This window comes from Trachemys scripta, chromosome 4, assembly GCF_013100865.1.
Source record: "Trachemys scripta elegans isolate TJP31775 chromosome 4, CAS_Tse_1.0, whole genome shotgun sequence".
NCBI lineage: Eukaryota > Metazoa > Chordata > Testudines > Emydidae > Trachemys > Trachemys scripta.
The window spans coordinates 110,085,927-110,103,052 of record NC_048301.1 but is presented as its reverse complement, the minus strand read 5'-3'; the positions used below and the strand labels follow the sequence as shown (position 1 = coordinate 110,103,052).

Genomic DNA, 17,126 nt, shown 5'->3' with positions numbered 1-17,126 from the left:
CCTTATTGGATGTCCAAATGACCAGAAGGTGTTCCTTTGAAAATCTCTTGAGAGCTCGTGGTGTTTCAGATTGGTACACTGTCAGCGGTTTCATCTTCATGTCTCCGGTAGCATTACCACCTAAAAGCAAGGTTAGGCGATCTTTAGCTGCTTTAAATCTGGGCACTGTCTTCTCTTGGGAAATGTAAGTCCGTTCAGGCATCCTCGTCCAGTAGAGGCCCATTTCATCGACATTGAAGACTTGCTTAGGTGAATAGCCACCTTAGTCGATTATTTTCTTGAGATAGTTGGGGAATTTTTTAGCTGCTGCAGTATCTGCATTAGCCGCTTCACCGGACATCTTGATGTTATGGAGGTGGGAAGCGCCTCTTGAACCGATCAAACCATCCCCGACTTGCCGTGAACGTCTCTGGCTGTGTTCCTTCACCGTGGTCTCTCTTCAAATTGTCATACAAACTTTTTGCCTTAGCTTGTATCACTAGCAAACTTAGAGGCAAGTTCTGCTGGTTTTGGTCCTCTATCCACACTTAGAGAAAACGCTGAGCACTAGCCCATATCTTGTTGGCATTACTCCGAATTGTTCTCACGGTGGTCGGAGTAAGACCAGAGCGATGCCAATGTTTACCGCAAGCTCGCCTACATCAAAACGCCTTAAAATGTCTGATTTAGTACATAAACTAATCATTTTCCTGGTTTTCTTACTGCTAGTGGTACTGCTCCTGCTAGGCACTCCACTATCACTTACTGAGCGTTTTTGACTCAAGATGCTGGGTGATATTGTACAATCACAACGAGCTAGAAATGTTCAGGGAGTATTCTACTTGTACAGACACAATGTAAACAACAGTGGGTGTTTACTATAGTCTAGTATGTCTGTTGCTATAGTAGTTTCCGCCTGATCTGCGTGAAGAGCGATACATAGCCCTCCACCATTACATTTAAAACAGACTTGCACAGGGCCACTGGAGCAATGTCCTATCTCAGCTCCTTGTAGCTGAGTGTACTTCCCAAGCAAATCAACAGAGCCAGATGTGTACCCAAAAACCTCCTGCTACAAGACAGGCCCAAAAAAGAAACCAATAGAACTCCACTGGCCATCACCTACAGTCCTCAGCTTAAACCTCTCCAACGCATCATCAGTGATCTACAACCCATCCTGGACAATGATCCCTCACTTTCACAGCCTTGGGAGGCAGGCCAGTCCTTGCCCACAGACAACCCACCAACCTTAAGCATATTTTCACCAGGAACCACGCACCGCACCGTAACAACTCTAACTCAGGAACCAACCCATGCAACAAACCTCGATGCCAACTCTGCCCACATATCTACACCAGCAACACCATCACAGGACCTAATCAGATCAGCTACAACATCACCGGCTCATTCACCTGCACGTCCACCAATGTTATATATGCCATCATGTGCCAGCAATGCCCCTCTGCTATGCACATTGGCCAAACTGGACAGTCACTACGCAAGAGGATAAATGGACACAAGTCAGATATCAGGAATGGCAATATACAAAAACCTGTAGGAGAACACTTCAACCTCCCTGGCCACACAATAGCAGATGTAAAGGTAGCCATCTTACAGCAAAAAAACTTCAGGACCAGACTCCAAAGAGAAACTGCTGCGCTCCAGTTCATTTGCAAATTTGACACCATCAGATCAGGATTAAACAAAGACTGAATGGCTGTCCATCTACAGAAGCAGTTTCTCCACCCTTGGTGTTCACACCTCAACTGCTAGCAGAGCACCTCACCCTCCCTGATTGAACTAACCTCGTTATCTCCACACTGATTTATACCTGCCTCTGGAGATTTCCATTACTTGCATCTGAAGAAGTGAGGTTCTTACCCACGAAAGCTTATGCTCCCAATACTTCTGTTAGTCTTAAAGGTGCCACAGGACCCTCTGTTGCTTTTTACAGATTCAGACTAACACGGCTACCCCTCTGATAGTTTGGTAACATGTTCCTCAGAGGGCTACATTGACCGTTTTAGCTATTTGCACTAATACATTGGAGTTTGGGGATATGTGTACACATCCAGTATGTGAAGATAAGTCTTCTGGGGTCCCAAGGCCTGTACATGGTATTGCTTTTTTCTTCAGGTCCAGTACTGTAATGTATTTTTCTCATAGAGAAGAGTTCTTTCCTATAAGTTGAGAAAATAAGGAAGAAAGTTTGGAAGATACGGAACAACAATGTTGAGAGATACTGGCTCCATATCTAGTTATAATGCAAAATGGCAAGTGTGATGCCACTATCTCCAAGGAAATAGAATGCCTTTTTCATAAATTGTATTTGATTACTTTCCACAAAAGATTATAGTAGGCCAGCAGTAGTCACTGGCACTACACATTTCTGTTCTATTCTTGGTATCTACTCTGAAAATTTTGAATTATACAAAAATATTTTGAAGAATAAGAATGCTACTAAAGAAATTGTGATAGATGACCTTCAACATGCTCAGGTTATGCTTTGTATATTTCTCTGATTTAAAGGAAAAATACTGCATTTTTATTCAATATCACTAAATTTTCTTACAGTGGTTAAATGAGGAGAGAATTATCCAGCGGCTTGTAGAAATTGTACATCCGTCTCAAGATGAAGATGTAAGTACTATTTTGTGCTTGTCAAGATCCAGCTGTTTAGCTTATTAATTGCTACTGTTACAAGCAGTTATAATTCTAGTAGGCCTATCTTAGCTGACAGAAAATCTTAAAGCAATATTGTAATCAGAAATAGGACTTTAATGTCCGTATTGACTTTGCTTATTTATGGAATTAGTACTTATTATCTGACCTGCATCAAAGTCTGGCCCCTGAAATTCTTGAGGGGATGAAATAGGATGGTAGGAGTCTCCTAGCAGTGCTATTCTGCCATGTTGGTGGCAGTGGAATGGAGTCCTGTCTAAAGGCATTTGATGTTTAGAAATGTGTTGAAAAAAACTTTACCTTCCCCTGTAAAATAACATAAATTGCTTGGCATCTGGTCGTGTTTTTTGTGCACAATTTCATAATTTCTGGGATGGAAGGATTCTTTAGATAGTGTGTAGTCCTATACTGCTCTTACAACAACAATTTTTTTTTCTTTTTCAGAGGCATTCAAATGCATCACAGTCGCTCTGTGAAATTATTCGCCTGAGCAGAGACCAGATGTTACAAATACAGAACAGTTCAGAACCAGACCCGCTGCTTGCAACTCTAGAAAAGTATGTTGGACAGTTTAACTTCTGATTTATTTGCCTTGTACCTCTGAGAATGGTGGCATTTATTTTTAGTTATTTGAAGCCTTTTGGAAATAATTACTTTCCCATTACATGCATCCAACAAAATGTATGGGTGTTTCCTGAAGTAACTAAATTTATGAAAGTGAGCAAAGCTGAATTTAATTTGACATCACACAGTTTTATGCATGGTAGGTCTGGTCTGATAGTTGTGCATTATGCTGGCACTTAACAGAAGTCTGGATTTAAAACACTTAGATCTGCTGCTGTGAGCTAATAACTGCCAGAAAAATGGTGAAGGAAATCAGTTTGATATTGTGGAAGGAGGGGAAAAATGTGAAAATGGCTCTGAACCTCCATCCAATCTTGACCAGCAGTTTTATAAAGAAACACTGTAGCTACTTGTCTCTGTATAAACACTTATTTGTATTTTTAAAAGTTGTATGTCTAACTTTATTGATGTTTTCTCTCTAGGCAAGAAATTATAGAACAGCTACTATCAAATATTTTTCATAAAGAGAAAAATGAATCTGCAATAGTCAGTGCAATCCAAATATTACTGACCTTACTTGAGACAAGACGACCAACGTAAGACTTTTCCCCCTGATCTGTGATCACATCCTTTGTGAGATTTGTGCTGCTGCTGAATTTACCTTTCGTAGAGGTGGCATGATTTGCATCCTTCCATGAACTGCAGGAAGTATTATGCACTTCCCCCACCCCCACTCCCCAACGGGTGTCTGCCAGCTTCCCATCTGGAAGGGTCCTCTTGATCTAATGTAAAAACGTAGCCATATAAACTTTTAGATTGCATCCTTAAATACCAGCTTTATTTCTCAGTTTTTGAAATCCTTTATCCCGGCCTTCATATCAGCTTATGTTTAGATACTACAGTGATGGAATTATAAGTGTCTGAGCACATCAGTGTTCTCAGTTGTGGTCTGGTCCCAAGATTCTCAGATTCTATGAAAAGCATGATATGAAATGTTTGACGTGTTCCTACATTTTACAGCCTTGTTTTGATAGCTGATGATGGCTCCCATCTGAGTGTCCCTTATGACTGTTCACCACAAGCCATTTCTGTGTCTGGTCTTGCTTTCCTTGTGTTTCAACTTCTGCTCTTAGCTGATGCTAACAGGTGCGGTCTTTAATATCTGTTGTGATTGGATCCAGCCCAAGGGCCTATTTTGACCCCAAAGCATCTGCAACCTAGTCTTCAGCAGACTAGAACTTCTTTCTTTTTTTCTTTTTTTTTCATCAGTCTGTTCCTTTTTCGAGAACCGAAACAGGAGGAGGATGATGCACACTCCTTGATCACTTCCCTATCTGTTTGCTCATACTTGCCTCTCTTTAATGTTTGAATTTTTTACTTGTTGATTCCTCTGCCAGAGGCACAGGGTTTAAGTTGGTAGAAGATCTGCTTTGTATTGGGCTCGTGACATTACAATTTACAGCTGTCGCGCTGCAGGCATACATTGTGTCTCAAAACTTTAAGCTGTGAAGAAACACAAATTCTTCTAAATATTTTTAGTAATCTTGATGACAAATTTTAAAAGTGACATAGGAGCTTAAGTGACTGTCAGTGAAAGTTATTGGGGACTTAGGGCATATCTACACTACAATCTTAAATTGGCCTAAGTTAAGAATTCTAACTCCTCGTCAACCTAGCCCAGGATTGGCAAACTATGGCCCACGGGCCGCGTCTGGCCTGTCAGACCTTTTAAGCCACCCCTTGAGCTCCCGCCAGGGAGTGGGGTCGAGGGCTTGCCCCACTCCGCATGTGCCGTGGCTCTGCGTGGCTCCTGGAAGCAGCGACATGTTTCTCCCTCCGGCTCCTACGCGTAGGGATAGCTGGGGGCTATGCAAGTGCAAGCTCTGCAGCTCCGCGTAGGAGCCAGAGGGGGGACAACCACTGCTTCCAGGAGCTGCTTGAGTTAAGCACTGCTGGGAGTCTGCACCCCTGACCTCCTCCCACACCCCAATTCCCCCCAGCCCTGATCCCCTCCCACCCTCCAAACCCCTCAGTCCCAGCCCAGAGCACCTTCCTGCACCCCAAACCCCTCATCCCCAGCTCCACCCCAGAGCCTGCACCTCCAGCTGGAGCCCTCACCCTCCCTCCCACACCCTGAATTCCTAGTTTCTGGACCCATCGCAGAGCCCGCACCCCCGCCAGAGCCCTCACCCTCTCCCGCACCCTAACCTCCAGTTTCATGAGCATTCCTGGCCTGCAATACAGTTTCCATACCCAGATGTGGCCCTCAGACCAAAATGTTTGCCCACCCCTGACCTAGCCATATCTATGCCAGGAGTTAGATTGACCTAACTGTGTCTCACAGGGCATGAAATTGTTCACATCCCTGAGCTATGCCACTAGGTTGATCTAATTTTTAAGTGTAGGCCAGGCTTTACATGCTTTTAAAACTTGTACTGTTTGGCATAAAGCATTTCCTAGGGATTGATGATGACTTGCTATTAACCAGTGTTGTGAACTCCACACAGCAGGAAGAGACCAGACAAACCCTGAGGACGGGGGGAACGAAGACTGAGCCTGCCTGAGCCCCACTACCTCGGGTGGGGAAGCTGAAGCCCAAGAGCTTCAACTGCAGGCTGGGGGCCTGTAACCTGAGCCCCACCATCCAGGGCTGAAGCTCTCTGGCTTTGGCTTCAGCCCTGGGTGGCAGGGCTCGGGCTTCAGCTTTGGCTCCAGCACATCTAAGCCTGCCCTGGCAACCCCATTAAAATGGGGCCGTGACCCACTTTGGGGTCCCGACCCACAGTTTGAGAACCGCTGCTCTAGATTTACCCCTTTGTGTATAGTCTTTTTTTCTAGTTATAGGTTTACAGAGCTGGTGCTATGTTAAGATTGTCTCTAACTTGAGTTAATATTGTAACTAATCCTGCAATATACTCATCAAACTCTTCTTTGTATATTTAGATTTGAAGGTCATATAGAGATCTGTCCTCCAGGCATGAGCCATTCAACATATTCAGTCAACAAAAGTGTTTTAGAAGCCATAAAAGCACGACTTGCATCCTTCCATGAGCTACTACTTGAGCCCCCAAAAGTAAGTGGAATTGTAATGCTACCAAACGAAAATCATCATTTGACAGATTACAGGCTGTCATTTAGCGATAAAGGCTTTAAAAATAATAGTTTTTCTTCAAGTGCTTTCTCATGTCCATTCCATGTTAGGTGTGTGTGCATGGCATGCACCATTGCCAGAGATTTTTTTCCCCCTCAGTGGTATCCATTGGGCTGGCTCTAGCACCCTCTGGTGCCATGCGCTCGTGGACCACTATAAAGGGCCCAGTCCCCCACACCATCTCAGTTTCTCCTTAACGCCCAGGATGGTCACTGGAACACTTTCTCTTGCTTCGGTAAGGGATTCATTAAGGGCTTTTTCTGTTATTCTCTAGTTTAGTTATCTTCCATTTTAATTTCTAGTAGTAATGTAGATAATATTACTGTATATAGTGAGACCCCCCCGCCCTTCTTTTGCCTCAGGGGCTGGGCATGCCCCGGTCTCTGGGCTAAAAACCCTGCGCCTCCTGCAGCAAGCCTGTGCTGGTGGGCAACCCACACTCTGAAAAGTCTGGAAGAAGCTCACATATAAGGGTGTGCCAAATCTGCCGCAACTTCAAGTCTTGTACAAAAAGGAGGGGGAGGCTAGACGAAGAGCTGTCCTAATGGAAGCCAGATGTAGACCTGCATCAGAGCCAAGCAAGTTGGACTCAGCGCCTCAGCTTCGATGTAAAGCACTCTCTGGCGCTGCATGTTTCTCAGCACCTGTCCAGTACTGAGAGAGAAGCACAAGAAACTGGTCCGAGAGAGGACACTGCCCAATATTGAGGAAAGCCAAACATGGAAAGTGCAACCCGTGTCGGACCACAACTCCACTCCTGTTCTGCTAGCAGCAGCATAGACTCCACCCTGTTCGCAGGTGCCGTTGAGTCCGGTGCGGGGCCATCTGCCAATGTCGGGATCATCATGGTGCCAGTGGGATCGCAGTGCCTTCCAACCTTGAGACCTTTGCAGCAGCCAGGGCCCTGATGGGACAACTACTGGCTCCGATGAGCATGTCGAACAGAATGGAGCATGTTGCCCCGAGCTCATATCCAGCACCAGGCCCTTCGGTACTGACCAGAGGAAACCTGGCCCTTCTGTCGTCGGCAAAGATGTCTCTGGTACGGCACCGGTCGATGAAAACAAAGGGTACTGCTACCCCAGGGTCTCCTGAAGAGTTCTCTTCCTCAGAGTCAGAGGTGGAGCCCTGTGCAGAGCCAAAGGGCCACTGCCAATATCTGTCCTACATCCCGCTGGTTCTTGGTGTCTTCAAGCTGGCACCGATCCCCCTCCCTGGCTCTAACCAGGAAGCCAAAGAAAACCACGAGGGGAAGATCCCCTATTTCCCATAAGGACTCTCCTCCACCCTGTCCTTTCCAAGACCCGTGCCGGGCGACTTGACACCTCCATCACGGAGTTGGGCCCCAGCTCAAGTAGAGTGGTCCAGCCCATCCTGCACTATGCCTGCCATCCCAGACAGTGATGAGGTCCTCTGTCATCTAGAAGTCCCGTCGACACCGGAGGCCCTGCAGGTAGCGGAGGAGATCCTGACGCTACCAGTGCCTCCCTCACCAGCTCTGGTGGTACCCTGGTCAAAGGGTAAACCCGCCTTGGGTCCTTACTGTGTGTCCCTACCTCAGCGGCACCACTCCCCATCACGGGGGATGTCCTGCCAATGCTCGCCCACTCGGAGCCGTCACATCAGGGAGGCAGGCTCAACGAAGCCGTCTCCGGGCCCTTGGCGCTGACACGCACCCCCCCCAGCAAGAGCATCGCGACCAGCTGTTCGTGTCTCCAAGGCCTTGGCACCGGTCATGTGAACCATCATTTGAATGTGGCCACGGGTAACTGATGCCCATCGCTGACATGCGGATCCCCGCTTTCGGGAAATCAGACAACCCGGTACCAGTTGAGCAGCGTGCGGCGTAGATCGCAGGTCTACCGATGCCAATCTGCTGAACACCAGTGGTCCCTGAGTTCCCGCACGAGGGACTGGTCTCGGTCGGTCAGGTCAACGTCGAGGCGTAGCGGCTAGCACCGCATGGAGAAGGAACGCCGGTCCACTCGATCATGATTGCCTGGTAGCGACCATTCTGCCTCGGGCTCCAGAACTAAGCAGGAGTCTTTGACAAGCCCCAGCACCAGCGGTACCATCCAATCGTTGGGAAGGCAACCTACCCTGTGGTCCCAAAGCCAGTGGCTACCAGCTGCCTGGTACCCCTGGAACCTGTGGGGGTTTCCCCAGCTCTTGGAGACAGGCCACTTGGTGGCGGAGTCCTCAGATAGACCATCAGCCTCAGCATCCCACCCTCCAAGAGAAGTAGAGGCACTGTAAGGCAGGACACCTAGGCCCACGAGCAGACAGGGGAACAGTCTGGACCACCAGGGGACGTGGTGGCTCCCACAGCACTGGCTTCGTCCTCATCGTTGCCCAACGAAGCCATCACGGGTCCCCCTCACCCAGTTCCACAAAATGATGCTAAGGCTCATCAGGAGCTTTTGAAGAGGGTCGCCTCCAACCTGGGGCTCCAGGCGGAGGAGCTAGAGGAGCCCTCAGACTCCCTATTTGACATCCTCTGCTCCACGGCACCTGCTAGGATGGCTTTGCCCCTACACTAAGGGGTATCAAAAATTATTAATGCCCTATGGCAAACTCCCTCCTCCCTGCCCCCCATTACAAAAAGGGCTGAATGGCCATGAGTATCTCTACACCCACCTGGCTCAAAACTCTGTCATAATTGAGGCAGTTAATCGAAGAGAGAGGCAGGGGCAACCCGGGCCCACACCAGAAAATAGAGATTGGATCTGTTTGGGCAAAAAGTTTGTCTTCCAGCCTCCAATTGAGGGTGGCCAGCCACCAAGCCCTTCTCCGCTGCTACAATTACAACATGTGGCAGGCCATGGCCAAGTGTGAGGTTTCGCTTCCCGAAGAGTTCAGGAAGGAATTCCTGGTGATCCTCGAGGAGGGCACAGCTGTGGCTAGGGTGGCCCTCCAGGAGGTTCGGATGCGACGGACTCCGCGGCTGGCACCATGGCCTCGGCCATCTCCATGCAGCGGGCATCCTGGCTGCTCCTCTCTGGCCTGTTGACAGGCTCAGCAGTCAGTGCAGGACCTCCCATTCGACAGCCAGGCCCTGTTTGCAGAACAGATGGACAGTAAGCTGCATGAGCTAAAGGACTCCTGCCCCACCCTGAAAACTCTAAGGCTGTACATCCTCGGTCCAGCCTGTAAGTGCTTCAAACCGCACCCAGCTCAGGGTCAAGGGAGCCAACCCCAACAGGGCCGCCCCCCAAAAAGAGCAGGGGCTACAAACACCGTCTGAGCTACCCACCTTCTCCCTTCGCCCAATCGTGTTCGACCTGCAATAAGCAGGGGAGCAAGTGGGCGTTTTGAGGGTGGGCCCAAGGGCGACCTATCTGACTATACCCTGGATCTATCTTTCTCGCCTTTCTCCAATCGCCTTTCTTTTTTCTTCCCGGCATGGACCACCATAACTTCGGACCGCTGGGTCTTCAGTACAGTGGCGCAGGGTTATACCTTCCAGTTTCTATCTCCCCCCCACACACACACACACCCTTCTTCCCCGTCCTTCTTTAGGGACTCCCCTCATGAGAATCTCCTCGCACAGGAGGTAGAAGGGTTGCTGCAGCTGGGTGCGGTGGAAGAGATTCCTCATGAATACAGGAACAAGGGGTTCTATTCCCAGTACTACTTAATCCCAAAGGCCAGGGGTGGTCTACGGCCCATCCTGGACCTGCAAGACCTCAGCAAATACCTAAAGAAGTTGAAGTTTCACATGGTCTCCCTGACCTCCTCCATCCTCTCCCTGGATCCAGGAGACTGGTATGCCACTCTCAACTTGAAGGACATGTATTTTCATACAGCGATCTTCCAAGCGCACAGGCACTTCCTACACTTCACAGTGGGGTTGGACCACTACCAGTTTGCGGTCCTCCCTTTCGGCCTAGCAACAGCACCAAGGGTGTTTACCAAGTGCATGTCGGTAGTAGCTCAGGTGTCGGGCTATCCAGATCTACCTGTACCTTGACCACTGGCTGGTCAAAGGTTGATCCAAGTCCAAAGGGCTGTTGCGGTGCTGTAGGCCACGTGCCGATCCCTGGGCCTGCTGGTAAACAACAAAAAGTAGACGTCAGTTCCAGTGCAAAGGACAGAGTTTGTCGGAGCGGTGCTTGACTCCACCTGTGCCAGAGCTGGCTGACCAAGGGCCACTCAGTGGCTCAGGTGAGAAACAGCATCCACCTGATCCAAGTCACCTTCCGTGCCCTGGACCTATTGATAAGCAAAGGTTGACTCTTGTCCCTGTCCAGAGAATAGTTTGAGGGTTGTGCTCAATTAGACTCTGGCCAGAGTCGTCCTCCTGAAGTCTCTGTTCCAGATAATGTCAGTTTTGATGTCGAAGGTCAAGGCTCACCTGGTCATGACAGCCTGGTTTTGCCTCAGACTTCTGGGAAACATGCCTGTGTGCAATTACATGGTGCAGCATCAAGACTACGCCTCAGGCCCATTCAGGCTTGGCTGGCCTCTGTGTACTTACTGAACTGTCACTACTTGGATTCTGTGCTTACCGTTCCTGTTCCGGACCTTGTCTCACTTGACTGGTGTAAGGATCCCTGATCAAGGATGAATATAGGCAAACACAGGAATGCAGGGGCAAGATTAGAAAGGCAAAGGCACAAAATGAGCCCAAATTAGCTACGGGAATAAAGGGAAACAAGAAGACTTTTTATCAATACATTAGAAGCAAGAGGAAGACCAAAGACAGGGTAGGCCCACTGCTTAGTGAAGAGGTAGAAACAGTAACAGAAAACTTGGAAATGGCAGAGATGCTTAATGACTTCTTTGTTTCGGTCTTCACCGAGAAGTCTGAAGGAATGCCTAACCTAGTGAATGCTAATGGGAAGGGGGTAGGTTTAGCAGATAAAATAAAAAAAGAACAAGTTAAAAATCACTTAGAAAAGTTAGATGCCTGCAAGTCACCAGGGCCTGATGAAATGCATCCTAGAATACTCAAGGAGCTAATAGAGGAGGTATCTGAGCCTCTAGCTATTATCTTTGGAAAATCATGGGAGACGGGAGAGATTCCAGAAGACTGGAAAAGGGCAAATATAGTGCCCATATATAAAAAAGGAAATAAAAACAACCCAGGAAACTACAGACCAGTTAGTTTAACTTCTGTGCCAGGGAAGATAATGGAGCAAGTAATTAAGGAAATCCTCTGCAAACATTTGGAAGGTGGTAAGGTGATAGGGAATAGCCAGCATGGATTTGTGAAGAACAAATCGTGTCAAACCAATCTGATAGCTTTCTTTGATAGGATAACGAGCCTTGTGGATAAAGGAGAAGCTGTGGATGTGGTATACCTAGACTTTAGTAAGGTATTTGATACGGTCTTGCATGATATTCTTATCGATAAACTAGGCAAATACAATTTAGATGGGGCTACTATAAGGCAGGTGCATAACTGGCTGGATAACTGTACTCAGAGTTATTAATGGTTCCCATCCTGCTGGAAAGGCATAACAGGTGGGGTTCCACAGGGGTCTGTTTTGGGACCGGCTCTGTTCAATATCTTCATTAACGACTTAGATATTGGCATAGAAAGTACGCTTATTAAGTTTGTGGATGATACCAAACTGGGAGGGATTGCAACCGCTTTGGAGGGCAGGGTCATAATTCAAAATGATCTGGACAAATTGGAGAAATGGTCTGAGGTAAACAGGATGAAGTTTAATAAAGACAAATGCAAAGTGCTCCACTTAGGAAGGAACAATCAGTTTCACACATACAGAATGGGAAGAGACTGTCTAGGAAGGAGTATGGCAGAAAGGGATCTAGGGGTTATAGTGGACCACAAGCTAAATATGAGTCAACAGTGTGATGCTGTTGCAAAAAAAGCAAACATGATTCTGGGATGTATTTACAGGTGTGTTGTGAGCAAGACACGAAAAGTCATTCTTCCGCTCTACTCTGTGCTGGTTAGGCCTCAGCTGGAGTATTGTGTCTAGTTCTGGGCACTGCATTTCAAGAAAGATGTGGAGAAATTGGAGAGGGTCCAGAGAAGAGCAACAAGAATGATTAAAGGTCTTGAGAACATGACCTATGAAGGAAGGCTGAAAGAATTGGGTTTGTTTAGTTTGGAAAAGAGAAGACTGAGAGGGGACAGATCACAGCTGTTTACTCCTCTTGAACCTCAGGGCCCTCCACCTGATCATGTGAATATGCCATGGTTGATCCCAGCAGAACAGGCCTGTTCAGAACAAGTCTGCCAGGTTTTGCTAGGTAATGGGTAACTGTCTACTAAAGTGACTTACCTAGCCAAGTGGAAGCATTTCTGTGTGGTCTTCCCAACGAGGTCTCTCTCCGACTTGGTTGCCCCTCTGGTCTGTGCTGGAATACCCGCTCCATCTGAAACAGGGACTAGCTTTTTTCATCGATCACAGTGCGTCCAAGAGCAATCCTAGCCTTCCACCCTCTGATGGACAGTATGTTGATCTTCTCTCATGAAATGTCCATCCTCTTTCTGAAGGGATTGGAAAGATTTTATCCTCAGATTCACAAACTGATTCCACCTAAACCTGGTCTTATGAAGACTCATGGGCCTCCCCTTTGAGCCACTGGCATCGTTCCCGCTCTTGTCTCTCTCCTGGAAGGTTGGCTTCCTGGTAACAATTACTTTGGCCAGGAGGGTCTCAGAAATCAGGGCCCTTACATCAGAACCTCCGTATATGGTGTTCTTTAAAGACAAGGTTCAACTGCGTCCCCATCCAGCATTCCTTCCAAAGGTGGTCTCATTGTTTCATAGTAATCGGGCTGTTTCCTGCCAGTTTTCTTCCTGAAACCGCACAGGAACGCAGAGGAGTGGTGTCTCCACTAGCTGGATGTTAGACGCGCCCTGGCCTTCTACGTGGAGAGGACCAAACTGGTCTGTAAACTATGCAGCACTTTTGTGTCAGAAGACAGGATGAAAGGCCTATCGATTTCAACCCAGAGAATTTAATCCTGGATCACTCCCTGTATGTGCACGTGCTACAAGCAGGTGGGCAGTCCAACCTCTTGCCATCTTGACCGTCCATTCGACCAGGGCTCAGGCTTCAGCAGCAGCATTTGTGGCCCATGTCCCAGTCCAAGACCTCTGCAGATCAGCGACCTGGTCGTCAGTTCATACCTTCTCCATCCACTACGCTATCACCCAGCAGGCCAGAGATGATGCCAGGTTTGGCAGAGCAGTATTGCAGTCCGCATGTCCATGAACTCTGAACCTATCTCCTTGGGCACAGCTTGTCATCTAATGTGAAATGGACATGAGCAAGCACTCGAAGAAAAAACGATTACTAACCTTTCCGTTAGTCTTGCATCTGAAGATGTGAGGTTCTTACCCACGAAAGCTTATGCTCCCAATACTTCTGTTAGTCTCAAAGGTGCCACAGGACCCTCTGTTGCTTTTAACCTTTCCGTAACTCTTGTTCTTCAAGATGTGTTCCTCATGTCCGTTCCCCAACCTCCTGCCCCCCTGTTGGAGTTAGCTGACAAGAAGGAACTGAGAGGGTGTGGGACTGTTAGGCCCATTTATGCTGGCGCATGAGCTCACGGCACCAGAGGATGCTAGTTGCCTTGATAGATACCACTGAGGGAAAAATCTTCAGCAATGGTGAACGTGGCGTGCGCACACCTAATGTGGAATGGACATGAGCCTCACATCTTGAAGAACAGTGGTGACAGCAAGGTTAGTAACTTTTTTTATTCAGAAACCAGTTTAATGAAAGCTAAAAAGTACATTTTAGCCTGTTTAACGCACAGACTATAAACCTTTTTCTGAGCCACCTATACTTTGGCTATTCATTAGTGATCAACTACTTCTGTAATGTATTGGCGTTCATATTTTCAACTGTTTGACTTTGTTTAATGGAGCAAAATAGAGAAAAAGCAATTGCACTAAAATGCAACAAAATACCCTTTCCTTTCTTTGGAAAGGAGCATGCTTTGGTATGACATACCAAAATAAAGCAGAAATAAGTGGTCCAGAAGAAGGATGTATCATGGAGGGGCAAGACAAAGCTTCCATATACACTGTGGAAAAGATTGGGAAAACTCACTTTAGAGAGATGCTTTAAGAAGATATGAGGTCTATAAAAAGACAGAGGAGAAAAGGTAGATCATTTGTAGATCACCAGGGACATCTGGTGAAATTGAAAGGCTACAGATGTATTTAAAAAGTGCCTTTTTCATAAGGAAACCTGCAGAACTCATTGTTCTACGACATAATTGTGGTCAAGAGCATAGAATGTGAAGGATAATGAGAATATCCATATTTGTGGTAGGTAGGTAGGATGCTTTCTTAAAAGGAGATAAAATCTCCATTCAGGGCACAACTGAACCACTAAATGACGGGGACACTTCTTCCTTAATCCCTGTTTGCTGTTTATTGCATAACTGTCCACTATGAGGTTTTTGCTTTCCTTGGAAGCAGCTGGTATTGACCACTGTCAGACAGTTTATCTGAGTATACAAACCACTGGTCTGATCTGGTATCGCAATTCCTAAATTCCTGTGCAAGTATGCTGGCATTTATGACAGCAGTAGGGACCATTAAACTTTTACAATATTCTCTTCACTAAAACAAACATAATTATTCTGAAGTCTGCAGCTAAGGTTTATTTCTCTCTTCTGACTTTAGAAAATTTACCACAATAATTATTATTTTTCTTGCCTGGATAAATACAGAAACTGCTTAACTAGACACACTGGACTTGAATAGTTAGAGCTTGATAAAGTGTGTTCTAAATCACTGTTCTCTCCGGCAAATGTCCGTTGTGGGCCTGAATGCAGTTCCTTTTACGTGTCCATAATGCCACTAAGTTTGTATACTCCATATCTTTTTATTTCCCCCAGCCTAATTGTCTTCTCATTGTTTCCAGTCCATAGTGCTAGAAAATAAGTGTTAACATATGGAACTAAAACATGCTGTCCCACAACATAATGTCATGCTACTACTGCCAAATTGGCCATACAAGATTCTTACCACATTTTCTGTTTGTGGATAAATAACACTGAGCTGACTTGAAATAAATGTGTACTTTTAAAAAAAATTGTTCCGATGGACTTTTTTTGTCTAGAAAAGTGTTATGAAGACAACATGGGGCGTATTGGATCCACCTGTGGGAAACACTCGCTTAAATGTGATTAGGTTGATATCCAGCCTTCTACAGACTAACACAAACAATGTGAACTTGGAACTTATGGAGTTGAACAGCATAGGAGTTATATTGGTAAGAATAATTTACTTACACTGTTAAAAGCTCTACACTACCCTCTTCATTTTTATAAAATCACAGAAATTAGATGGCAAAGTCCTGTTAAGATATCACAATGTCTATTCATTTTGTCAGTGCAGATTGTGCCCTAGAGTATTTTGCAGTAAGCTATGTGATGAGGCTTTCACCACTTTCCTTGTGAGACTATTCCACCATCTGGATTTTGTTAAACTTTCTTCCTGATGGTAACGGAAAATTTTCCTCAGCTCTGCTTAATCATTTACTCTTTAGACCTCTATACAGTACATGGCTTTTCATACTCCTCGGTGTTTACACTCTACAGACAGATCTAGATTTCTACCTTATCTTTGCTATCTCCCCATGCTCAAATTCTTTCAGCCAACCTACGTAACATACTTTGCTTTTATTCTTTCTTTCCGAGTCATTCCTTAATTTTTTTTGTTCTTTTAATTCCTTTTAAATGTGTCAACTGTATATAGTGCATTAAGTACAGTCCCATCAGTGACATTAAGGACTGGTTATCTCCCTGGTCTGAAGTGGTATCTCTCTGTATGCTGCCAAACCTGTGGTGGTTTTGCTACTGTATTGTACTTGAAAACCTGTATCTAGTTGGCGATCTTCTTGCCACATAGATTTTTCCCACTGAATGTGTATTTTTGCCTTATGTTCTAGCATGCATTTTTTCCAGGTTGACTTTTATTTCCTACTTATGCTTCAAACTTTTTATTGCCATTATTTTTGTTCTCCTTGGCTTTGCATACACCTCCATTTTATATAATCTTAATTTGGTATGCTGTTTGTATAATACATTGTATTAGTGTAGGGTGTAAAATAAAACTAGGCCTAAGCCATTTAAACGTTCTTCATATTCTGCAGTGGATGCCATTTTAAAATGATTTTACAAATGCAAAGTTTACTATGGTATTCCCTATACTTGAAATGGGAAATACCATAAATCTCGTGGTAGGCTTAATTACTGTGAGTAGTAACCATCCAGTTTTAATAGCGCCTTCTTAAGGAAGACTGTTGCATTCCTAAAGACATTTTGAATGATACATTGTCACAGTTCAGGGCAACTGCACCTGTATTCCCTCTCTATGGTCCCTTGTGGACACCCACTCTAGGCTTCCTCAGCAGTCACATCTCTTGGGCAGAGACCCAGGTCTGCACTCCCTCCTGATTAGGGTTTTTCCAGGCCGCACAGTCCCCTTCTTACATTGTGCAATATTCCTGGCAAGCAGCGTTTGCACTTTGCTTTCTTTCCAAATGATATAAACAGCTAAGTGCCCACACAACCCTATCTAAGCAAGCACACTTATTCTTAAGGTGAAAGTATTACAGAAAAAAATATTAAACAATAAAAACCTACGTGCATGCTAATAAGTTTACCCGAGATCACCCCAACTAACCTCGGGCTCGGATAGGTGTCAGTTCTTCAAAACCCACAACTGAGTTTTTTCTCCATGGTTACAAGGTCAGAACTGTCTCAGATTCAGAACCACCATGAATAGTTTGGTCTTTCCTTTATTCAGCTT

At 45.9% G+C, this 17,126-nt stretch overlaps 1 protein-coding gene across 6 annotated transcripts in view; it reads left to right on the top strand.

The window, feature by feature from the left end:
- The window catches only part of PPP6R3 (protein phosphatase 6 regulatory subunit 3), a 70,776-nt gene extending 55,156 nt beyond the window's left edge, over positions 1–15,620 (top strand). For 5 of the 6 annotated variants that reach the window (XM_034770358.1, XM_034770356.1, XM_034770359.1 and 2 more), the window contains 5 exons: positions 2,554–2,619; positions 3,106–3,218; positions 3,708–3,821; positions 6,169–6,298; positions 15,433–15,620. In XM_034770358.1, the coding sequence (XP_034626249.1) occupies positions 2,554–2,619; positions 3,106–3,218; positions 3,708–3,821; positions 6,169–6,298; positions 15,433–15,612 (603 nt within the window). In that variant the 3' untranslated portion in view covers positions 15,613–15,620. Of the gene's footprint in view, positions 1–2,553; positions 2,620–3,105; positions 3,219–3,707; positions 3,822–6,168; positions 6,303–15,432 lie in introns of all 6 variants that reach the window. The other variant, XM_034770361.1, reaches the window with a different exon arrangement.
- Positions 15,621–17,126: the final 1,506 nt, after the last annotated feature.